The 25353-nt window shown below is 37.9% G+C and overlaps 1 protein-coding gene, 1 long non-coding RNA gene and 1 other non-coding gene across 4 annotated transcripts in view; 1 reads left to right on the top strand and 2 right to left on the bottom strand.

Moving 5' to 3' along the window:
* The window catches only part of LOC128311305 (uncharacterized), a 26123-nt gene extending 1880 nt beyond the window's left edge, over window positions 1-24243 (top strand). Inside the window, exons 2-3 of the long non-coding RNA XR_008289666.1 lie at window positions 1151-1358; window positions 7673-24243. This is a non-coding gene — a long non-coding RNA (uncharacterized LOC128311305). The remainder of the gene's footprint in view (window positions 1-1150; window positions 1359-7672) is intronic.
* On the bottom strand, window positions 48-25353 carry NT5C1B (5'-nucleotidase, cytosolic IB). Of its 2 annotated transcripts, XM_015078367.3 has the most exons (11): window positions 25264-25353; window positions 19725-19849; window positions 17873-17962; window positions 17354-17536; window positions 16606-16743; window positions 14827-15258; window positions 14319-14486; window positions 13087-13216; window positions 10546-10668; window positions 9973-10157; window positions 48-1451 (listed from the first exon to the last, which is right to left on the bottom strand). In XM_015078367.3, exons 2-11 carry the CDS (start codon window positions 19755-19757, stop codon window positions 1119-1121), a joined length of 1815 nt encoding a protein of 604 aa, XP_014933853.1. In that variant the 5' UTR covers window positions 19758-19849; window positions 25264-25353; the 3' UTR covers window positions 48-1118. The 2 variants fall into 2 exon arrangements, with proteins under 2 accessions (XP_014933853.1, XP_014933854.1); XM_015078368.3 differs by lacking the exon at window positions 17354-17536 and having other exon boundaries at window positions 25264-25347.
* LOC113592546 (U6 spliceosomal RNA) lies at window positions 13600-13702 on the bottom strand. Its single transcript, XR_003412453.1, has one exon. It is a non-coding gene; the product is annotated as a U6 spliceosomal RNA (small nuclear RNA).

Below are 25353 nucleotides of genomic sequence, written 5' to 3'. Positions count from 1 at the left end.
ATAACAACTTGAAGTGGAAGCTGTATATTCACAGAGAAAACAGAATGTAGCTTTTGAAGGAATCTCAGTCCTACCATTTATTAGCTGCACGTTATTGGACAAGCTACTTTTTCTTTGCGAGTCTTAAGTCCTCCATTGGTAAAAATGAGGGTAATAATGTTCTGTTACAAACATTTGGTTTGATGAGAAAATGAGGTAACGTGAAAATAACCAGCTCACTGTGCCTATTATGCAATAGATTATGGTTAATAACCAATAGATGTTTCTTAAAATCAAAAGAAAAATAACAAAATAATAATAACAACGAAAGGCTGGGATATTACACTTCATGTCACATTTTGAAGTGGTAGCCAAAGCTTTTTTTTTTTTTTTTTTTTTTTTTTTTTATGTAAACATTGGACCTACCTGCCAGGCCCAGAGCCAGAGACTTCAAATATGAAGCCTTGTAGTCCAGAGGTAATGCACCCTCGGGTAAGCTTCAAAGAACCTTCCCCAGGTTCTTCAGGTTCTCCAGACCTTCTGTTTGGAGCTCATCTTAGATGGAAAGTGCCCTCTATGAATAACCTGCTGATTTATTTCTCAATGAGCAGTGTCAAACTTGGTGCAGGAGTCAAAATTGCAGGTGGAGTGACCTTTTCATTTTGCATTGATTAAAAGCCTGGTCACAGAGGCAACAGAATAAAAAGCTCCAATTTTCAAGAGTGTATCTAACCCTACTCTTTCCTTCTTTGAAGACCAATATTCTACAATGATGGTGGGTAACAATTCAATCAACCAACATCCAAAAATGAGCAATGCTTTGTAAAAATAACTAGACACCTGAGATAGCCCGTTAAGTATTCAAGCATTCAGGTTCTAAACTTATCCTAAAGAGTCATCAATATGACTTACACATAAAGGTAAGTGCAGTGGTATTCAACAGCATTGATAGCTCAGAGAGAAGTAGCTTGAAGGTAACTTGAAGGTTCAAAATATTTTCAAAATATCAAGAGGAAACCTTTCCAAATGAACTAAGTTCTGAGGTCCAATCATCTGAAATACCTATCTAATTACCCTAGAGATCCACAAAAGTGGCTTCTGTAATACCAGACTCACTGCTTTATTTCTCCTCCCCATCCCTAATTGTTCATTTTTTGATTAATGCCATAAGGTACATGAGCTGTGATGGTGCCGAATTTCTGTGCCCCTTCAATGTGGAACATGTGGTCATCAAAGAAAATGTGGGGCCTTATCTTTACCAAGATGGGACCTTTGGGGGCTCCAGCAAGGAAAAGAGCTTCGTCTATCTCTAGACCCCAGCGGCGAAGGGTTTTCAGCACTCGGGCGCCTGAACTGGCTGCACTCCTGGCTGTAACCAGGTAGGTCCTGATAGGGCAAAGTAACCGTTCGTCTTTGGCATAAAACTTCTTTTGCAGTCTGCCTAAATCTTCCAGAAAGCCTTTTAAGGGACCCTGTAAAAGGAACATATGTCATAGCTGTGATCCAGTGAGCTAAAGGAAGTGAATGCTGAAAAAGCAGAGGCTTATAAGAGCTTATAAAAGGATATAATACTGCATTAGACTGTCAGTATTCTAAGGCCGATAGCAAAGTCCTGAAACTCCTTGCGTTTATGTGAATATGTTTCCTTTTGTGGAACTATCCTTGCATTGCTGGAATAAATATAGGATGACCATATAATTTATCATCTAAACATAGATGTTTTAAGAGTGAAAGAAGTTTCTATACAAAGTTAAACCAGGGCAAAAGACATAAATTGTCCATGGCAAAATGGGATACTCTAAATAAAGTCTGGTTAATCACTGAAGCACTATTTTGGTTTGCTTTTTGTGAATTGCACGTTTTATTATTATAATTTATGGTATATTATAATATATGCTAGTTAAGTGACTTCTTGGCTTGAATCTAACCTTGTCTTATATTTACAATTACCTTTGTATATCTTCACACTTACTTTTATCTTCATCTTTCTGAACACTTAGTTCTAGCTGTTTCTCTGGAATAGAGCAAGAATTGGATTCTGCTGTATGATCCAATATGGAAGTCTTAATTTTTTAAAACAAAGTTGAGTTTTAGGCCATTTATATTTATTGGCATTACTAATATATGCGATAATGGTTCTGTCTTAGGATTTTTATTGTATTTTCCTTGTTCATTGAGTATCTTTTTTCTTTGTGAATGTGTGTATGTGTGTTTCTTCTAACATTTAGGAAGGTTTGTAGTATTTCCTTATATTGGTTACCTTTGTAACTTTAACTTTTTATAGTACTTTTAGTCCTTTATTTTTTAAATATCAGACCTAGTGTTTTTTTATAATGAGAAATAATGAAATTACAGTCCTTCTTTACCTCTCTTTCATTTCTGTTTCTTTGCAAGCATCCAATTTTACTTGGTCCCTCTTCCTCATTTTCATTATTAAAGATTCCTATATTTCTATTTATCAGTTTTACATCTTATCCTTTGATCATTATTGTAACTGAAGATATCAACATACTTATTCTTCCTTGGATTTTTTTCCTCCGCATTTTTCTTGTTTTCATTAGTGATATAATTTTTGCATCGTTAAGACATGTAATGTGTACTTTCTTTTCTGTCACCCTAATCCCTACAATTGTTTTAGTTTTAGCTCTATGGTTAAATATATTCTGCATCCATTTGTGCCTCCGTGTTTTTATTCATCTACACGTGGGCCAATATGTGTCTTCTAAACTAATTTTCCCAAGAAAATATTATGGAAATAACAATCTCTGAGAATATAGTATGTTTTCAACTGTTGATCTATTTTCTTTACTTGAATAAACTTTTGGCTAGATATAGAATCTGTGATATATATTTTCTCTCCAAGTGATTTTATAAGTAGTGCACCACTGTCTTTTGCTATTGAGTGCTGCTGTGGAGAAAACTGAAGACAGCTTGATTTTTTTCCCCCACTCATATGTGCAGACTGCCCAAAGAATTACTTTTTCATCTTTGATGTCAAATTTTTTTACTAGGGAATTTTGTTCTAGTTCCCAATTACATAATGTCACCTTTAATCTTTATTCTTTTAATAGTTTATTTTTTAAATGTTTTTATTTACTTTTTTTTTTTTGAGAGAGAGAGAGAGAGAGAGAGAGGAAGAGAGCGAGAGGAAGGGAGGGAGAGAATGAGCTGGGGAAGGGCAGAGAGAGACAGAGAGAGACACAGAATCCAAGCAGGCTCCAGGCGCCGAGCTGTCAGCACAGAGCCTGATGCGGGGCTCGAACTCATGACTGTGAGATCATGACCTGAATCAAAGTTGGACACTTAACTGACTGAGCCACCCAAGTGCCCCTAATCTTTCAATAAATCTGACAGTTTCAGATATTTTATTTATTTATATTTTGATATAATTTTGCATCTTTGTATTTACCACACACAATCCTCTCCTCCTCCCTTCAAAACATAATTTCAGTGTTTTCTTCAGGGATTCCACTTATGCATATGTTGGATTTTCTTTACCTATGATAGATTTCTGTCATTTTTTTCCTCTGTAAAATCCTATTTTTCAATTTTACTCATTTCCAGAGTTCTACCATTTAACATTTTATTATCTCTCCCTTGATTCTTGCATTTCCACTTTATGACCCTGACCCTGCTTTATTACGTTTTTAAAAGTCATAGTAAATGTTTAGTCACAATTTTTACCTATGCTTTGGCCACTATTTCTAGTGAGAGATCTACATCTGTTATTAGATTTTGCCCTTTTTTGCCTTTGTCTCAGTATCTTTGTGTATGTTCTGTGCTGCTTCTGTTTTTATTACTCATCACTGAAGCAGACTGGTTTTTCTGGGAACAATTAGAGAGTTTATGGGGGAAGGACAAGGATAGTATTGTAAGACTGACTTGTTTTCAATTCAAAAGATCCCTTCCCTGCTGTCCTGGAAACAAACTGTTTGTTTATAAACATGACTTAACAGATGATCTAAACATTATTTAGATCACTGTTTCTCTAAGGCTGCAAATATCAGGAAAAAAAAAACATGTAAAATTCATTTTCTAAAGGTATTCTAAAACTATTAACTATTTCTAAAATTGGCAGCAGCAACAAAGGGGGTATGGTGACTGTTGGCAGGATCCACCCTACTAATAACTAGTTTGGCTTTGAAACATAGAGGAATACAGTTCTCCTACTGCTTTTGAGTAGTTTCCAAAGGGAATAAATAGGGACCAGTTTATGTCACCATATTCAGAACGGGTGTCCGTATCATCCTTTCTAGAGACAATTTAAATGTAAAAACATAGGGATGCCTGGGTGGCTCAGTCAGTTGAGTGTCTGACTTCAGCTCAGGTCATGATCTTGTGGTTTGTGAGTTTGAGCCCTGCATTGGGCTCTGTGTTGACACCTCAGAGCCTGGAGCGTGCTTCGGATTCTATGTCTCCCTCTCTCTGCCCCTGCCCCATTCACGCTCTGTCTCTCTTTCTCTCAAAAACAAGTAAACATTAAAAAAATAAATGTAAAAACATAAATCGGTTAAAAGTAAAAATTATAGAAAAGATATGCCATGCAAACACCAGTGAAAAAACCCAAACCAAAACAAATAAAAAAGCTGGAGTGGTTATATGACTATGAGACAGAGAGACATTACATAATGAAAAGGGATTATTTCACCAAGAAGACATAACAATCCTAAATATTTAGGCAGTAAGCAGAAGAGATTAAAAATACATGAAGCAAACACATATAATTGAAAGGAGAAATAGATTAATCCCCAAACATACTTGAAGGCTTCATCCCTGCCTCCTCAATAATGGATACAAGAAGTAGGTAGAAACCTACTGACAATATGGAAAACTTGGGCAATATTACCTAATACACTGTCAATTTAATCTAATTGACATGTTTGACTACTCAACTTAACAATACAGAATCAACATTCTTCTCAAGTACACATAAAACATTAACCAAGATAGACCATATTCTGGGCATAAAACACTCCTCAATAAATTTAAAGAATTGAAATCATATAAAATGTATTCTTTGATGACAACAAAATTCTATGTGGAATCGATAAGAATGAGATATCTAGTAAAATTCTAAATCCTTGACCAATAACCAACTTCTAAATGACCCATAAGTCAAAGAAGAAGTCAGAGGAAAATTAAAAAATACTTAAAATTGAATGAAAATTACAAACAACCTATCGACATTTGTGGGATGCCATCACAGCATCATTTAGAAGAAATTTTAATGTATTAAATGCGTATTTTAGAAGTCTTAAATCAGTGTCCTCAACTTCCATCTTTAGAAACTTAGAGCTGGCTATTGAGAAGATAAATAAAATTGTTGTCTAGCTAGACTAAGAACAGGGGAGAACCACAGAGAAGACAAATATTACTAATATCAGGAATGAAAAGGTATACATCACTACAATCCTAAAGATAGTAAAAGCAAAATAAGAACATATGAAAACTTTATGCTGATGAATTCAGTGACTTCAATGAAACAGGCAAATTACTTTAAAGATACAAACTCATAAACTGCCGGAAAGTAGGACAAAAAGAGAAAATCTGAGTAATAGTTTATTAAAAATAATTGAATTTTTAGTTAAAGCCTTCCTACACAGAAAAGTCCAAGCCCAGATGGTTTCTCTGTGAAAGTCTACCTAATAGTTGAAGAAGAAATAATACGAACTATACACAAAGTCTTCCAAAAATTTGACAGGAAGAAAATATTTCCCACATGATTCTGTGAAGTTAGCATTATTCTGTAAGGTATTACCAGAAAGGAACACTATAGAGTTATATATCCTTCAGGAGCATAAAGGCAAAAAAAAAAAAAAATCCTAAATTATATTTTTACAAATTGAATTTAGCAAGATATAAAAAGGGTACTACAACATGACCAAGTTGAATTTATACCAGCAGTGCAAAGCTGCCTCAACATTTTTAAGTACATCAATGTAATTTAGCTATCAACATACTAGAAAAGCCACATGCTTTTCTCAGTACTTGCAGGGAAGAAATTTGACAAAATTCAACATGCATTTATCGTAAAAACTCTTAAAAAAATAGGACTAGAAAGTAATTCCCTTACTTGGCAAAGGGCATCATGAAGAAAACAATAGATAACATACTTAGGAGTCAAAGACTGAATGATCTGTTCCTAAGATCAGGGATAAGGCAAGGATGTCCCCTCTTATCACTCTTATTGAACATTCCACTGAATTCACAAGCAAGGGTAATAAGGCAAGAAAGATAATTAAAAGACATGCAAAATGGAAACATAGAAATGAAAGTGTTTTTATTCAGTCAATATTGTCTATGTAGAAAATCTCAAATCATCTATGAAAATTTTACTATACTAACTAGTGAATTTAACAAAGTTGCAACATACGAAGTCAATATGCAAAATCTGTGATAACAGATTGGAAATCAAAATTTTAAAGTACCAATCACAATAGCACCAAAATTATGAAATACTTAGGTATTAATCTAACAAAGTATGTGCAATATCTATATACAAAAACATTTGAAACACTGAAAGAAATCAAAGATGACCTAAATGAATGGAGAGATGTACTATACCCATGGACTGAAAGACTTGATATTAGGACATCCCCCTGCCTCCCCCAAGTTTAAGCTATAAATTCAACATAATCATAATAAAAATTCCAGCAGAATTTTTTTTTTCAGGAATGGACAACCTAGTTGTTAAATCTATATAAGAATGCAAAAAAAAAATTCAGAATATCCAAAAGAATTTTAAAAAATAACAAATTTGAAGAACTCAACACTACCTGATCTCAAGACTTACTATAAAACTGCACTTATCAAGACAGTGTGATATTGGTAAAAGCATGGACACCTACATTAAAGGAACAGAAAGCCAGTCTTTTTCACAAATAGTGCTGGAACAATTAGGATATCCATAGGCAGTAAAAGTGAACTTAACCAATACTTTGCACAAATACAAAAGTTGATTCGAAATAGGTCATAATCCTAAAAGAAAAAAAACCCTAAAATTATAAAATTATGTGCAAAAACATAGGGAATTTATGTGACTTTGGCAAACAGTTTTTACATATGACATTAAAAGCATGATTCATAAAAGAACTAACTGATAATTTGAACTTCATCAAAATTGTAAAATTTTGATCATTGAAAGACAATGAATGGTATAAAGAGAATAGAAAGACATGTTTGTCTTGAGACTGAGCGAAAATATTTGCAAACATATCTAATAGAGGACTTGTATCTCGAATATGTTAAGAACTCTCAAACTTAAATAATAAACCCAATACAAATGAGCAAGATATTTGAGCAGATATTTTTGCTAAAGAGCATATATGATGGCATATGTTCAATATGATTTATTGTTAGAGAACTGCAAATTAAAACTACAGTGAGATACGGAACAACTTAAACAAACAAAAAAACAATTACCAGTACAAAATACTGGTAAGTATGTACTGCAACAAAATCTCATATATAGTGCTATTGGGAATGCAAAGTGTATGGTCACTTAGGAAAATAGTTTCACAGTATCTTATAAAATTAAACATATACTTAACATGTGACCTAGAAATCCTACTCATAGGTGTTTACCCAAGAGAAATGCAATCTTATGTTTGCACAGAATGCTGTATGCAAATGCTTAAAGTGGCTTTATTTATAAATGCCAAAAAATGGAAACAGTCTAAATCTCCTCCAACAGGTAAATGGATAAAGAAAATGTGGTACATCCATAGAAGAGAATATGACTCAGCAATAAAAAGGAACAGACGCTACTGATACATGGAATGGCATGGATGTATTTCAAATGCATTATGCTCAATGAAAGAAGTCAGATTCAAAAGATTGTATACTGTGTGGTTCCATTTATGTGACATCTGGAAATGGCAAAACTATAGGGACAGAAATTATATTAGTAGTTGCAGATCCTGGAGATAGCAGGGTAGGATGACTACACAGAGGTATGAGGGAATTTTGTGAGTATATTGAGTATTTTGAATTTGGTCATGGTTTCACAACGGTATACATTTGTCAAAACTCAGAAGCATCCAATAAAAATCATGAATTTTACTGTATATAAATTATACATCAAATGTTATGATTAAAACACACAGAGACACACACAGACACATACATACACACAGAGTTGGAGACCACTGTTTGAGAATGGTGAGACTAAGTAGGGATCAAATCAGGAAATGTCTGTTACTTGTTATAGTGCCACACTGGAAGCTTATAAGGCACCAGAGAGTGCCCAAGTTAATCTTCTCTAGCTGTTTCATTTTCTGGGGACTCTCAGCTCTCCTCTATTTGAGACAAGTGGGACATTGTCATGACCAAGCTGCAAGTCCCATGACCAACATACTTGAAAGGCTTGGGTAGGAATTGTACCTCAGTTGTACTTCTTTCTCATCAGTGGAACACATTGGCAATACCTGATATTTATAGAAAAGCTACATTTACTATGTAAAAAATAGCATCTTTATGGGGTGCTTGGGTGGCTCAGTTGGTTAAGTGTCTAACTTCGGTATGACCTCACGGTTTGTGGGTTCCAGCTCCGCATCAGGCTCTGTGCTAACAGCTCAGAGCCTGGAGCCTGTTTCCGATTATGTGTCTCCCTCTCTCCCAGCCCCTCCCCTGCTTGTGCTCTATTTCTCAAAAATAAACATCAAAAATAAGTAAGTAAGTAAGTAGGTAAAATAGCATCTTTATCCACTGCCAGAAGGACTGCATAATGAAAACAAGTATCTTCAGTTGAAATTTGTTGGGTATTCCAGCAATAACTAGCATTGGGCTTCACAATTTCAATGTTTAATGGAAAGTTCTTTAACACGGAAAAGGGAAGTGATTAATGCAAAATTTAAAATAAATTTGATTTACCTGAGATGAGAAAATGGTATTTTAAGATTATCTTGAAATAATTATGATTTTGAATATTTTAAGTGTTCTTTTTTTGGAAATTTCCAAATTTCAGTAATAGACTACTATACAATGGACTCTGAATTTCAGCAGACTTACTAAAATATAACAAAGGATTTTCCTCTCAATTTCTTAACAATGAACAACTTCATAACATAAGATCAAGTTTTCCAAAGAAGCTGTTAAGGCAGGGACCATGAAGTTATGTGCATATGTGTGCACACGTACACACACACACACACAATTTAAATATCGCTTGCTATCACAAGGCAAATTAGTGAAACTTTTCAGCTTTATGTTAGTCTATTTATACTTTTACAAGTATAATAAAAATAACAATATTTGTTTATTTTAAAGTTCAAGAAAAGCTGAAAAAAAGACCAATTAAATAATTAAATTCTTTGGTAAAATTCTTAGATTAAAACTAAATGGTCCATCAGTTTAGATTCAGTTTAGAGAATAGCTTGATGTTTCAGATTTCCTTTGGTTCAGGAGTTGTAAGTTTTGTTTATTTCAGACTGTGACTTTAACATTTCAGTTCATGGGTTGATTCAAAAAACTTAAATATTCAGTTTCATTTTGATTCAGTGTTCATAGCTTGCACTTACTTGAGGCTCATTGTTTGATTCAATCTGAGCTCACACTTGTGCAGATTTTCTCAAATAATGCCTTTATTGAGTTTGAGGTCTATGGTCAAAGAGGTCCATAAATGTTTACTGAACCTATTGGAAATCACTTTACTATTCTGAGAACTTATTATGTAGAAATGGTTTACTGGTAAGCCATATTACCTCTATTACTTGTAATTTGGAGGTGAACTCATTATCATGAGAAGATCATAGAAACATTTCCAAAACAGGATAGATAAAAGAACGCTAAAACAAAACAAAACTAAAAACAAAACAAACCAAAAACAAAAAGTACCCAACTCGGCAGCAGATGTTTCAAAATGAGGAGTTCATGAAAGAAAGGGAGCAAAGTGTGAAGGATACGAAGTGAGGAATAGCCTGCCTAAAATAATTCAAAACATTTATATGTTGGAAAATAAGTAGATCAAAATTAATTAGAAATCACTGAACCTACCTGAGCAAGAGGCTTATTCTCAAATAGTGCTTCATGTTGAAAGAACTTGTCCAGCCCGTGCTCCTTGGTAATATGTTCAGATTCATCCGAGAAGAGGACGGCATCCCCATCAAAGGCCACGCGGAGCTGTGTGTCACAGTAAGCCATGTCTTTGGCTCCATCAAACATAGTTGCAGAGGCGATCCCTGGCAGACCATGGAGATTTATTAATAGTCTTCCCAGAAGCGTCAGTTTCTTCTACCATTTAAATGATTAAAAAAAGAAAAAAACCTTTGCAGTATTTTTTTTTCAAGCTATTACCTGATGATTCAACTGCTCTTTATAACCATGCATCCCCAAACTATTGTTTACACACTGCCTCCATTTCTATAAGGGATGGGAAAGTGTAAAAGCAGTTGTAGGACAATCACTGAGGATGTCCACCTCTAGAAGGTCAGAGCTCTAAAAGACAGCCTTAGGGGCTGCCACTCGTTGGAAACGCCTTACCAGAAAATTTAACAAACCACATAATCATATATGAAGCCCAATGAAAGTCAACACTAGCGCAAACCTTCGATAAAACCAAATGAATACCTTCTTGTATGGCTTCTTGTACTTTTTCAGAATCTGCCGAAAGATATAAGTTGGTAAGATATGCCTTCAAATAGCCAATGGGGCTTTTTCCACCAGTCAGACAGAAGCGGTCAATTAATAAGCCTATTATTGGGCAAGAAAGACTTTGTTATGTCAGAGACTAAAGACAATCTACCTACTATAAATGTAAATCAAAGTTATCATAGGAATAATTGAGTGTCTATTGAAGTTTTAAAATTCATAGCACTAATACTGAAAAACTGCTATATTACATTTAAAAAGCTATTTTATATAATAGTGGATGGGTTTGGTACATGATAATTCGTTAAGTATGTCCACGTAGACCATGCCAATTTACCCTCACAACAACTGTATGACAGGCATTATTCTCATTGTGACACAAAAGGAAACCGAGACATAAAGACTTGTCTAAGCCCATTGGTTCATAAGGACTCTTGTCTAGACTAGAGCATAGTTCTTTTCCTTCAACCACAGGCTCTTCACTTGTTGAAAGAGATAGTTAATGTGTGACTCTATTTTAAGTACCATTTCTGTATTTCTTCAGTAACAGTACAATAGTAATGACAAGCAGTGCCAGGATTTAAACTGTTTTCTAAAAACAACAACAAAAGGTCTGAAAGTGTCTCCTTCTTCACTTGGAATTTTAAATGTAATTATTTAGCAGACTAAATATTAAAATACCACTAAATGTCTTTCAAATCAACAACAATTAAAAAGCAAACGCTAGATGTTGGTGAAAGTTTTGTAAAACAGGTACCCATATTCACTTTAGATGAGGGTATAAACTGCTATAAGCTATCTAGAAAGTAACCTGACAATATGTCTCAAGAGCTTTTATTAGTTTATAGCTTTTGACCTTTTCATAGTTTATTCTAAGGGAATAATCTGAGGCTCTGATAAAGATTTATGTGGAAAGGTCTCAGCTCAGGATTATTTATAAAAGCAGAACACCGTTTAATGATATGAGAATAGCTGAATAAAGTATAACATTATGCATATGAGATAGTACATACCCATTCAAAGTATTTTTTAGGTACATGATGAATGGGTACCTGCATGTACAAAACAGACTTTTGGGTCTAGTCGTTGTGTTTCATCTGTATGGACCAACAGAGTAGATAGAGTCCATTGACAGTTGAGGCAGAAGTGTTTGCTACTGTATGAACAAAATACTCTTGTTTTTCACTTAAGCCAACATTGGGCATAAGTGGCACCGAAGTATACTCTACAATCCCTTAAATAATATTAATTTAAAGGTCAGAAATTATTTGGTGGCATGGGGGACTTCAGAAATGATTAAAACACCATCCCAATTCGCAAGTAAATCATAGTTCCCTGAGCAGCCAGGCACGTAAAACAGATAATTGTAATCTAACAGGCCATACGTAGCAGAAGGAGACACAGATTGCATTCAATACTCCGAGAAGAGAAATGATGCTTCCAGGTGAAAGGTTGTTATTTCATGAGTAAGGCTGTGTGAAGAGATGGAGCTCAGTCAGTTCATTAGCAGAACTGTTAGGTCAATAACCATGATTCCTTATGCTACTAGCCATGATGGACCCAGTTTGGCAAGGGTCAAGAGACCTAAATCACCTACTAAATCAAATAAAGTTGCTGTAAAGTTAATAGCTGCCATAACTGAGTGATTATGCTGCTCATCTATACCAAACCTTTTATATACGTTCTCTTTTCATGTCATAACACTATGAAAGCTCCTTTTTTGAAAGGCTAACATTTTTTAAAGTACGTCTCAGACATCAGCCTTATAATTAGGATAATGTAAAACTCATAATTTGTAAAATACATCTTGATTATTTATAAGTATGCCCACTTTAAACCCACTTTAAACCTTGAATATACCAAAGTTCAACCTTACTCTGACTTCACATACCCATAAGACTGGATATGTCACTTAAAGATAGGCTAAAGGTCCTCAGATAACCAGTCAGGTAATTCCATAACAGGAAAATGAGGATTTTTCTCTTAAAGTATCCAACACATTGATGGAAATGCTATGAGAAGACTAGAGTCAATCCAAATTTCCATGTAAAGGAACAAAGACATTTTTGCTGGCATGGATCTGATGTGCAGGGAAAGCAGTCAAGGAGAATTGAATTGTTAAGAGTCGAAAGGAAAGGGGAAAACCTGTAAACCTTAGACATGGATCTGTGGTGAACAAGAAGTGTGATCACCCAGAGAAAGCCTCTGGGTTGATGGCTCCTTGAAGTCAAGTTCAGAAGTGAAAAACATAAAACAGAGAAATATATCGCAGGAGCTGGGATTAAGTCTTTGAAATTCACACTTGACAAGTTAAGTCCGGAGCTTTGGGCCCAACTCTGCTGAAGTTAAAAATGAACATGGCCTCTCTTTTTCTGACATAGGCAAATAAACATTCCTCACGCAGAAGGGGGTGTCAGTATCAAAGACGTTGCATTGGTTAGGCCACAGTTAGCAAAATGACATGGCTTCTCCCTTCCAGAGCAGCTAGCTGTTCTTCCACATGTTGTTTATTTTACTTACCATAGTGATTGACGCTGTTTATAAGCCGCACTCCCACTTGGGCATGGTTATTAGTCATCAGTACAATATCAAATAAGTCCTGTTCATTAGGATACAGGTCACGGAGTCTAGCATTGACATGCTGCAGTGCCTGCAGGTTACAAACATGAATGCATGTAAAGAGGGCCAGGCAAGGTGGGCATTGGAGTCTGGAGTCTGGAGAGAAAGGATAGCATCAGTGTCAAATTCAAGCTCTGAAGACTCTTCACTGAGAGATTATGGCTCCGTTAAGGCAGGGTTATGTCATTCATTCCTGTATTTCCAGCCTCTGCTACACAGGACATCAGTTAATGTTTGCTGAGTAGATAGGGAAAATTTGTTGAAAACCGTTACATTTGATTTCTTAGAATTATCTCTGTGGGGTAGGTAGAGGGAAGGATCAGGTTAACTCTTTTATGCTTTGTCTATTTTTTTTTTTTTTTTAGATTCATAAAATCTGCTTTTCTGGATCATCTGGTGATTATTTTTTATTGTGAAAATATAGAATGCTTCATGAATTTGCAGGTTACCCTTGCACAAGAGCCATGTTAATGGTTTCTGTATTGTTCGAATTTTAGGATATGTGCTACCAAAGCACTTTGTCTATTTTTCAAACATGAGTCTTTAAAATAGGTTAGTGGTTTTCTCTGATGCATCTACCACGCCCCACAAATACCTTCTACTCACAACTTGTGGAGATGTCGTTTATTTGTCTGGTTATAATGTTATGGTGTAATATTTGTATAAGTTATATAGGGGATCACAAGTGCTATACATTTCAGTGTGAGTTCAGAGAACTATACTTTCTCTATTAAAATCATGCCTCTAAGCACCAACCAAGATCATCTCGATATTGTGTTTGGGACAGCTAAACTGAATTTCATTTTGTTTCTAATGCTGGGATTGTAACTCATTATCATTTCCGGTTACCACTCCTTCTAGGAAGGGAACAAATGTGTCTCTTACACATGTCATCATTAGAACTCGGCTGAGGGCCATCTCAGCATCCCAAATCTAGAACTGGAGACCCTTTCTCACCAGTCTAGGAGCCTCTGTGAAAGCATAAGTTGACCTGAGGTTAACTTGAAAAGGGCAAGAATTACAAAGGTAGACCAGTAATTATAAAGAAACCTCGATGAGTTCCCAAGGACCTGCCTGGGTCCTTCCGTCTCCTGTCAGGGTTCTGACAGGAGGAGCACAGCTTTGGAGAGTACCTTGACAAAGCGGAATGCAGGCCCTGGGGTCAGGATGACATTCTCATTGGTGAGCTGATATTCCATGTACTTTTCTAGACCCTCTTCCTCAAAGATTTTCCTGCCGTCCACCATGTTGAAAAGTGCCCGGGATGACACAGCGATGGTGATGGCATGCTTGGGTTTGGGCTGCATAAAAGGGGTGCCAATGCGAGGACAGTCACACAGAAGGAAGGGATCAGCAAAGGGGCTCATACCAGGGCAAGGTGGAAAGGTGGAAAGAAAACACCTAGGCGTCCGCTTGGAGCACTGAGATGCTGGAGACAGTAAAGGGCTGAGATTCCACAATCCAACACCCGCCCCCCCTCCAACTCCTGAACCTACAGGGGTGGGGGTTTAGGGGGAGGAGAAGCAGGAGGCTGGGCAGGTCTTCCCTACACATTGGAGAGGAGGAAGGCTGAGGGAGATTCAGGCTGTAGGGTTGCAGAGAGGGGGAGTCCCGGGTCCCAGGTCGGTGGGCCACACTCACCGGTCGGGGGCGAGAGCAGCTGGGGGTCTTCTCATACAGAGTTCTCACGGATGCCCAATAGGCCTCATCATCTTCCTCCTCTTCCTCCAGCTGCTGCTGCCGGGGCAGTTCTGACAGGCAGTCGCGGTGCAGCTGGGTGGAGTAGGTCGTCCTGCGCTGGGCATAGGACTTCCATTCCGTGGGGGGCGTGCGAGGAGGGTATTCCCGTAGCTGCATGGAGTCCCGAGCGATGCCATGAGCCCAGGCTTCTGGATTCTCCTGCATCTTGCTGCTGCGCCGCGACTGGGAATAGGACTCCGGGGGAGTGGGAGGGTTCGAGTCGAGAGGCATGGGTGGCGTGGGCGGCGAGGGCTGCGCCGACAGCTCTTTCTGGGAGTCTTGCTGGCTGGGGGAGGTGGATGAAGTCCGGGAGGTTGTGGAGCTAGCGGGGAGCTGGAGGGAGAAAGTGGGAGTCTGAATTAGATGCTCGCCTTTCCCCCTATCTCTGCCTAGCAGGAGTAAAGGACCCTTGCCCTTCCCTTTGTTACATTTTTAGCCCTCAGTTGGATCCCGGTCATCCCAGCTCCTTTAAGTAGGGCTTGGAGGGGCTCACATGTTTCAACAACCCAGTTATTAGGTATTTCTGTTAAACAGACACAGAGACAGACTGCTTTTATTTTCCCCTCCTTCCTCCCCCCACCTCCCCCATCCCATCAGCACCTCACACTGTTTTTTGTTTGTTTTGTTTTATTTTAGTTTGGAGTAGATATTACAGGTCTTCTTGCCCTTAGGCAGCTGGCACATAGCTCCAAAGTTCTGTGGCTTGCTTTCATTTTAACTGCTCATTCAGAGACCTCCAGGTAGGATGGAGGGCTTGAGTAAGGGACCTTGCTCACCACTGCCTTCATCTGTGACCTCCAGTTCACTATGAGCGACTAGACCAGATGCTCCCACCAGCAGACTCTACAAAACATCTGGAGGCATCTCTCTCTCTATTTGCCGTGTGATTAATGCAGCAATTGCTGGGAGGGTTGGTAGTCTAGAGAACCAAGGGTCTCCCTGTTGCCTTCAGAACTTTGTGCCAGTGGAGCTCATTTGGAGAGAATCATCTAATTAGAAAGGAAGTATACCTGTGCAGTAAATTATTAAGCACCCATATCTTATTTCAATTTTTATGATTGTTTCATGTGTTTCAAAAGACATTCTTGGTTAGATTATTGAGCCACTTTTCAAACAGGAATAGATGGATTGTAGGGATTTGTAGGGATACATATTCTCCATCTAGGTCTGTGTCACTCTCTCTGTACTCAAAAACTCAATCTCAAAACTAATGTTTTCTTCTCATGGGACAAGGCTTCCATAAGGGCCCAAAGCACCACACAATCTAACACTTTTCAACAACTTATTTCCTTTGTTGATTTTTCCACCCCATCTTCTAAGGCTTCGGTACTCAGTTATTGAAGGAAGGAAAGATGGAAGGAGAAGTCAAAGAGCGTAATCATTAAGTGTACAGTTTATAGACCTGGTAACCCTGGGTTTTAATCTAGCTCTATTAGTGTTATTAATGTGAGATCTTAGGCAAGTTACTCTGTGTTTCAATTTTCTCCACCATAAAATAGGGCTTATAGGTTTGTTTGGTTTTTTTTAATGATGACTGAATTCGCTAAAACATGTAAAATGAATAGAATAGGGTCTGGCACATAGAAAGCATCAATAAAAAATTATTATCGTCATCATCATCATCATCATCGCCATTATCATTATTATATCATGTTCCCTTCATTTCATCTCCATCTCTACCTTAAGACTGGCACTCTTGCTTCTGGTTTCGTCTACTGATGGAGCTCTGGTGGATGGGCTCCGTGAAGTTCGTGACCACTGATTTCGCACAACGTACCCCCGAGAATCAGTCTTCGGCAATGGTGATTCTTGTGATTCCTTTGGAGGAGAGAAGAGACCCAGGAGTATGATGCCCCATCACCCACTCCTGCCATGCATGTACCTACAGAACAGCCATGTCAAGCTAAATATAGCAGAGTCCAGTGAGAAGGTCCCTGGCCTATATGATTCATTCAACCTTGATCCTTATGTACTATTCTAGCTCTGGCCCAATCCTAAACTCTGTGAGGGACAAACAGTGGGGATCCACCTGGAGGAGAATCCAAAACTAAGAAACAAATCTGATGTCTCCTATTTTTTTCACCTGTGACTCCTCTTATATGGAACATAGTAGAGTTGACCATTTTTCCTCCCTTTTCCCCACTTGTTCCCTTAAGGTAAGCCTGTTAGCTGAAACTAAGAAGATGTGATTTACCATTTTTGACCCTACTACAAAGATGAGGGCAGGTGCCCCCTAAATGGGGCTGCAGCATGGCTCCAAAGCAGCTACCGAAGAGGGAATAGAGCACTGTGGCATTTCCTTTGGGAGGAGTAAGAATGGAGGACACCATGGAGAGGCAAGCGGAAGAGTTTTTATTCCCCATATCCTGCCCCTCACCCAGACTGCCTGTGGCTCCCCTTCGAAATCAGTTGTTTGATCTCTGCTCACCCTGATCATGGTGATCTGCCGGCCCTGCTCCCACAAGAGGCACATGTGAATATAAACACGTATTGTGCGGCAGGGGCCAAGAAGTACTGTTCCCTCCGCTGCACAAAGGCAGCGTCTACACGACGAGTGACCTCGCATGGGGCAACATCTCAGCAAGTGATTCGGATTGACTGCACGCCTCATCTGAAAGATTGTGCAGAAAATGGTCAATGCGATGGCCAGACTCCCCTTCCCTCCCTGATTTGAACAATGACCAGTCTCCTCCCATAGGCTGAGCAGAGAATATGGCTGTGGTTTCTACACCATATATTCTATATGAACATGGGGATGTGTACTGGTGGGGAAGGCAGGGACCAGCTTCTCCTAGTCTGTCCTTAATCTCTCATGAGAACATTAGGTTTCCCTTAGTAGAAATCTCGGCAGCTCAGTCTTCTCTCCCAGAACTCCCTGCTGCCTTACATTTTCTGTTATGCTTTCTACTCTATAATTCACTCATCATATCTAAAGAGGTCAGCTCACCTGCGTGCTCAGACGAACTCCTGATTTCTCAGAATCCTTTCTTTTCTCTGTGTCTATGCTGTCTTTTGAGTTCTTCGATCCAGTATCATTCTTAATATGAAAACAAAGTGTATTTATTAATTTTTTAATCCTAGGGGCATTAGAAACCTTGGGTTTAGGAATGGGAGGATAAATAAAAATTAGAATGTGTCTCTTTCCCAATTTAAAAGTATATATAAATTTTAGACATTTTCCCTCTGTTATAACAGGCATGGGTAAAAATAACACCTATCAGAGAACTATATAAACAATTTTTTAATTTAGAAATTTGTTGGCTTATATATTGAGGCACGAGGTATTTATCATTTAAAAAATGATAACAAGGGAAATGCTATGGCAGAATTTTCTAGGGCTCAGCCAGACTTAAATTTAATGTGAAATTGCTCACACAGAATAATTTTTTTTCTCTCCATTCCTCTGAAGATTGCTGCATGAGGAACTTTTCCTTTTGCCACGTAGAATTAAAACTTCTCTTGTTTGTTTTCTTAACAAACCAGAACTCCAATCTTCTGTGCATCTAAGCCTCACCAATATTAGCTTGATTTTTAAAATCAAGGTTCTTAATCCCATGCAGATCTAATGACCGACCTGTCTTCAGTACATATTTTCTAATTACTCATACCAGCTACAGTGAAAGGATGGACATTTCTTAATTAACAAACTTGTAGGGAAGTCTGTGTAGGAGAGCACAGGGAGATAATTCATGTCATGGACAGCTAGTCAAATATTTTCATTTTCAATTGCGGAACATACCATTGTGTGTGTTTGTATTGTTTCATACTAATTCGGCAGCTGTAATGCAATCAAGATTAGCATTATTTCTGTTTTAAGAGCTCATCTTCTAGCTTAGACCACGGTGCTCAGGCGCAGTCTAGGCATAAAGCTCTTTGTGCATCTGTGTTAGTTGAATGATGGAGACTGTGACTGCAGAGAATGGCAGAGCTGTGTGGTCCTAGAACTGATCTTAAAATCCTCCTAGCCATTCTCCACACCACCACCCTAAAATCCCGTCAAAAGATATTTTAAACCCAATCCTTCGTCTCTATCCCTAGTATCATTGCCTTGTTCCAGATCTCAGATCGGTATAGGACTGCATTCTCAGAATTATAGACTTTTGGTCAGGTTTCATAACTTTAAATCCTCCCAACTTCTAGATCTACCCCATCAATTTAAAGTGACCTTTATCAAACATAAATCTAATTATGCTTCATTTCCAGGTACACCCTTCATTTACTTGGTTTTACAGACCAGGAGCCTCATGGTGCATCCTGTCCGCCTCCAACTCGCCCTCCACCGTACACTTTTATCTCTGTGTTTGCTTGTGCTAAATGACTTGCATTTGCCTCCATATCACCCTGTTTCCTTGTAACCTCCTCTTCTCTTTAATGTTCTTCAAAACCCAGCTCAGCATGACCTGGGAGAAGTTCCCAGAGTTAAACATTCTTTTATGTTGCCTGTGTCTTTTATACATATTTTCACTGAGCACTGAATTGTATTTTGTTTATATATTCTCTTTCCTACTAGGCTGTGCATTCTTCACAGATAGCAACAGTGTTTCCACCTCTTGCCACTGACATAGGAGCGTCAGCCCAATAAAGGCTAAATAATTCAATTGATTGCTACTGTATGCTCTAATCTCATTCTTCTCCATTCTTCATTTCCTTTATTTTCCTTCCCTTTTCTCCACATGCAGTCATTATCTGAAATGATTTAATTGTTGCAGAACATTCCCAGAGGTAATGCTATCTACATTTGTTGATATCTACATTTCCTTAGCTTTTTGGCAAGATTCTAGGACATTCAACTCACTCACCTTCTTTTTCTGTTTCAGAGATGTTTGACTCATTTCTTTTAACTGGAATTTCTTTTGTTGTTACGCAGGTTTTCCTCTCCCCAGCTCCATTTCCTGTTGTTTCTGTTGCTCTGCCTAGGTTTGCGCTTAGAATGTCAAATTTATGACATCATATGTGATTCCATAGTAACAAACTGACTCTATATATATGACTATAAAAAAAGCAATAGTATTTCTTCAAATTTGAGTACATCTACTCATAACCATTCTTAAGAGTTTTTAGGAAGTGATGTCTAAACAATGTTAAAATGTTTTATACGTAGCAATATCAATATTACTGCTTCCTTCTTTTTAAACATTACTATATTACTCATCAGGTAAACCCCACTGTGGATGTACATTTTCTGGTACTGCAAAATTGAATGGCAAACTCACTTGTGGCCCCGATCATTTATTATTGTTTACCCCAAAAGATTTTGGAGAACTTTATGCAATCTGGAGATGGTTTTTGACAGCTGAGATTTTGTTCTCATGGAGAACAATGGAGTCTAGATCTGTTTTTAGTTTCATGTTGGGTGTTTCTTTCACAATGGCAAGGTCATTTCCATTTTACAAAGTCAAAGCACCTTCCCTTGGACCAGACAGTGTAGGAGAATGATACCTGCACTGTCGTTTTGCTATTTGCCCCATCCTCGAAACTTTAAGCACGTATTTGTCCCTCTTGTGTACATACAGAAAATATACAATCCAGTCCCCAGCTCTGGTTTACAGGGTCTGCTAATGTAATGCATTTAATGGTTCTGGTTTTATCTTCAACCAGGCTCTAGGAAAGAGACTCACACACCAGCCTGAGCTGGTCAAACCAGCAAGGACTAAGGCAGATTTCTTCCTCTCTTAATTGGAGTTAATAATTTAATTTGAATATCAGAGGAAGTTTTTGAAAGCTTTAATCAAAGTTCTCCAAGGAGTCTTCTAGATAGTAAAATACATTGGCTCACGCTTAGAGGTCCTCGGTTTGAATTCTTTCCCCACTGTCACCCTGTACCTCACCCCCACCCAGTATCTCTCTGAGATTTTGAACAAGTGGTTTAATCTTCCTAAATCTCAACTTCCTTATTTGTAAAATGGAGAAAATGATGGTATCAACATCAAAATGCACACAATGATAGTAATTGTGATAGTTGAAATAGTGTGAAGTACTTAAGACAGTTCTTGGCATTTATAAGTGATTAATAAATGTTAGCTATTACTGTGTTATTCATAATTATGCTATAGCTATACTAGAGAGTTCAAACAGAAAATCTCTAATCTCCAATGCAATCTGGTTGTAGGAACAGAAGTTTAAAAATACCTATTGTTCATATACATGTATAATCAATCAAATATCAGTTTGGTGGTTCTTCCCGTATCCTAGACTCTCTAGCCCCACTGGTGAGACAGAGCAAGGAGGGCAGGCTGGGAGGGAGCAGTTGTTAAAGCAGCAGGAGCAAAAGCTGGAGCGCTCTGAGACTTGCTTTCTATAACACACAGGAGGAAGATTTTGCAGAGATGAAGGATTGAAGAGTCTGGTTTCTGACTGGTTCTTGTAGCCAGGATCAGCCTTTGCTTCTTGTCCTTTCCATGACTCTTCCATGTAAATCAGCATCCATATGTTCAATAAGTTCCTTGATTATTGCTCCTTTCCCGTAGCACACAGCCTCGGATAGACTATGAACTTCATGAGTGTTTTGAATTTTTTTCTGTACCAAGATTTAAATACGTCATTTTGTTGTGAGTGCTGAGGATGATGTTAAAGAATTATTCGTATTTTTTCAGATTTCCTCATTTGTCTTTCTTTATTATCTGCTGATTATTAACTTTGTTATTGAACACTGAAAACTACACATACATGTAGGCAGTTGTGCTAGTCAGGATTCTCTAGAGAAACAGAACCAATAGGAGATATATAGATATATAGGAAGACATTTATTGTGGGAACCAAATCATGTGACTGTGAAGGTTCTTCTGATTGCCATCTGCAAGCTGGAGAATGAGGAAAGCCAGTGGTATGAGTCAGTATCAATCTGAAGGCCTGGAAACTAGGGTAGCCAATGGTGAACTCCCAAACCAAGGGCAAAGGCCAGAGAGCTTGAAAGACCCCTAGTTTAAGCTCTAGGGTCTGAAGGTCTCAGTATCAGGAGCTCTGATGTCGAAGGGCAGGAGGAAAAGGTAGATGTTATGGCTCAAGAAGAGAGAGAATTCACCCTTTCTCCACCTTTTTTGTTCCCTTTGAACCTTTAATGGGTTGGATGATGCTTGCCCACATTGATGAGGGTGGATCTTCTTTGCTTAGTCTACTGAGTCACATGCTAATCTCTTCCAGAAACATCCTCATATATACACCCAAAATCATGTTTAACCTGCTATCTGGGCATTCCTTAGCCTAGTCCAGTTGTTACATAAAATTAACCATCACAGCAGCATATTTCTTGTTTGTCTTGGGTTCATTTCCCCATGAATTCAACCTTGGTAATAAAGCCAAGATACTACAAAGTTATGACACTGTCATGTACACTTTCCAGATCAACCAAAATCATTTTCTATAGTGAAATTTTCATTCTAGTTGTGGATGAAATTTTTTCATTTAAAAGAGTTCCATAAAAGGACTCTAAAAGACATTTTAGAATACCACAAATGTGTATAACTAGGCCTTTCCCATCTATTTTTGGCTAATGAATTTTGATTCTTGCCATGGTTATCGACAGGAATATACCCATTCCCTTGACAGAGCTAAGAGGATTTTGCATAGTCATTTGTGGGACGTGACTCCTACTGGGTCATCCTTCTGCTATTTCTTATTTTCTTGTGAAGCTGTGATATTATGCAAAAATTCTGGGGACACCAGGAGACTCTGCTTTCGCCAGGAGATTTTCATAACGTAGGAGGCATATTGCTTAATACAACTAGGCACTAGTGTACTGGGAAGACTCCGAAGAATCTTTTTTTTCACTATGTCCATCCAGGTCTATTGAAATAAATATGGTGGAAAGTGGCTCTATTGCTCTCATAGCTTTTCTTCTCTGAGTCTAAAGATACACAAGTAACTAGCATGTCAGAATGTCAACAACATTTATTAATATTTTAAACTGTTTGTACATATGCATATAAATAAGTTCAAAGATAATGAAATTTAGTGAAAATTAGAGAGTTCAAAGAAAAAAGGCACCTGTGAACTCAGTATCCTAAGATAGTCATAATTATATTCTTCCAAAATTTTTTCACCCATTTGTCTGACATTTAATTTTTCTTCCTTTGTAAAATATTATTAGAATTATATAGTGTATACAGTTCAGTATCTTGATTTTTTTCTATATAATATTAAACACAGCTATTTTCATGATATTACTTGGTCTGAGTAATCATTAATTTAATGACTCCATCTGCTCTACAGTGGGTCTGCTACCATTTGCATAAGTATTTCCCTATTATTGAATATTTGGAGTATCTCCAGTATTTTGCTATTATGAATAATATTTTCCTGAGTATCTTCTTTCTCAGCTAACATAAAGTTCTTAGTACAAAATCTTTCTTTCCATAGTGACTGGTACATTCAGACATGTATTGGATGGGCCCATCAGAATCCAAGTGCTCTTGATGGAGTGTTACTTGTGTTCAAGAGGGCCACATTGGGTTGGTTGGGGTTTAAGCAGATGGCATTTATTTTGACCTGACTTTGTTTATTGTCTCCTTTGGCCTCACTGTCCTGAAAATTTTTCATGAGCAGAGACCTGTATACCTTGTCCACTGCTGTTTTCCTGGTGCCTAGAACAGTTACTAGGAGGTACCACAATAAATATTTCTTAAATAAATACACCATTCCCTTAAGAAATGCATAGCAGTAATAAGCAGGATACAGAGTGCTGTGATAACAGTAGTGGTGAAGATGAGAGGAGACCCACAAGTTCAGTGAGTAGGAAGAAGTACAAAAACACCTTATTTTTTCCCTGTCTTTTTAAGTTCTTTTTCTAGATATCAGTGGTTCTCAAAAACAAACATGCATCAGAATGACCTGGATGGCTTATTGAAACAAGACTGTAGTAGGTGAATGGTTACACAAACGTCCATACCATGGAACGCTACTCAACAGTACAAAGAAAACATTGATTCTCACAACAACTAGGTGACTCTCCAGAGAATTATACTGAGTAAAAAAAGCCAGTCCCCCAAAGCTATATTTTGTTTGATTCTATTTATATAACATTATTGAGTGGCAAAATTATAGAAATGGGGACAGTAGTGGCCAAGGTTTAAGAAGTACATGAGGCCAAGATGGAAGTGAATGTGGCTATAAAAGGGCAACATGAGGGGTGCCTGGATGGCTCAAGTGTCTGATTTTGGCTCAGGTGATGATCTTGCGGTTTATGGTTCAAGCCCTGTGTGGGGCTCTGTACTGACAGCTTGGACTATGGAGCCAGCTTCAGATTCTGTATCTCCTTCTCTTTCTCTGCCCTCCCCCTGCTTATTCTCTGTCTGTCTGTCTGTCTGTCTGTCTCTCTCTCTCTCTCAAAAATAAATAAGCATTAAAAAATTTTAAACGAAAAAGGGCAACATGAGAGATCCTTATGATGGTATAAGTATTCTATATTTTTAACTTAATTGTATCAGTCTCGATATACTGACTGTGATATTGTACTATAGTTTTGCAAGATGTTGCCATTGGCATATATTGGGCAAAGGGTGATGGTGATGAAGTTTTGGGGTGATGGTGGGGTTTGTGGGGTTCAGAGCTGATGGCTAAGAAAGAATTCTTGAAGACGTTTTTGGTGTAAAAAGATGATTTTATTAAAGCACAGGGACAGGACCCGTGGGCAGGAAGAGCTGGACTGGGGTCGTGTGGAATGGCTGGTTATATACCAAGGACTTGGAGTAGGTAAAATCAAAAGGGAAGTTTCCAAAGAGAATTTCACATGCTAAAGACTTGCTGGAAACCTAACTATTGTCAAAGCTAAGGTTGTTTTTCCCTCTAGCAAACAATTAACATTAAGACAGTAGGGAGTTCCTGGACTTTAGGCCATTGATGGGGTTGCCTTTTTCTTGTCAACTGGTGGAGACTTATTTATTTTGTTTTTGGGTAGTGGGGGTGTCCAAAGAATATCATACAGGTCCCACCTGGCAGGGGTGGGGTGCATGGGGGAGGCTGGGGGTGTGGGGGGTGGGTAGTGGTGCTGTTAGCCTGAACTTGACCATCAGCTGGCCCACACTCTCTCATTAATGGGATGGTTCTGTATTATTTCTTATAATTGCCTATGAATCTATTACTATTTCAAAATTTGTAAAGGTTTACTTTATTTAAAAAAATATACATTGATTGTTGGGCCTCCTTTCCAAGGTTTGTGATCATGAGGTTGGGATTAAAGCCCAAGAAACTGAATTTGTAATGCGTACCCAGATGAAGTTGGTGTTGCTTGTCTGAGAACTACACTTCGATAATCACTGAACAAGAGTAATTAGGAATTCTTACCACTCAGAGTAGAGCTCTAGCTAGCCCACACTTAACCAGTTCAAATAGTCTTCTCCTTACCTTAAATTTTATCTGTTGTGGTAAAATCCACCCTCAGTGAAACTGCTTCTTAGATGGGCCCAAGAAACCCCATTACTCATGATGGGGCTT

The sequence above is a fragment of the Acinonyx jubatus genome, chromosome A3 (assembly GCF_027475565.1).
Source record: "Acinonyx jubatus isolate Ajub_Pintada_27869175 chromosome A3, VMU_Ajub_asm_v1.0, whole genome shotgun sequence".
Classification (NCBI taxonomy): Eukaryota; Metazoa; Chordata; class Mammalia; order Carnivora; family Felidae; genus Acinonyx; species Acinonyx jubatus.
Note: the sequence above shows the minus strand (reverse complement) of the source record. Positions and strands in the feature narration are given on the sequence as shown.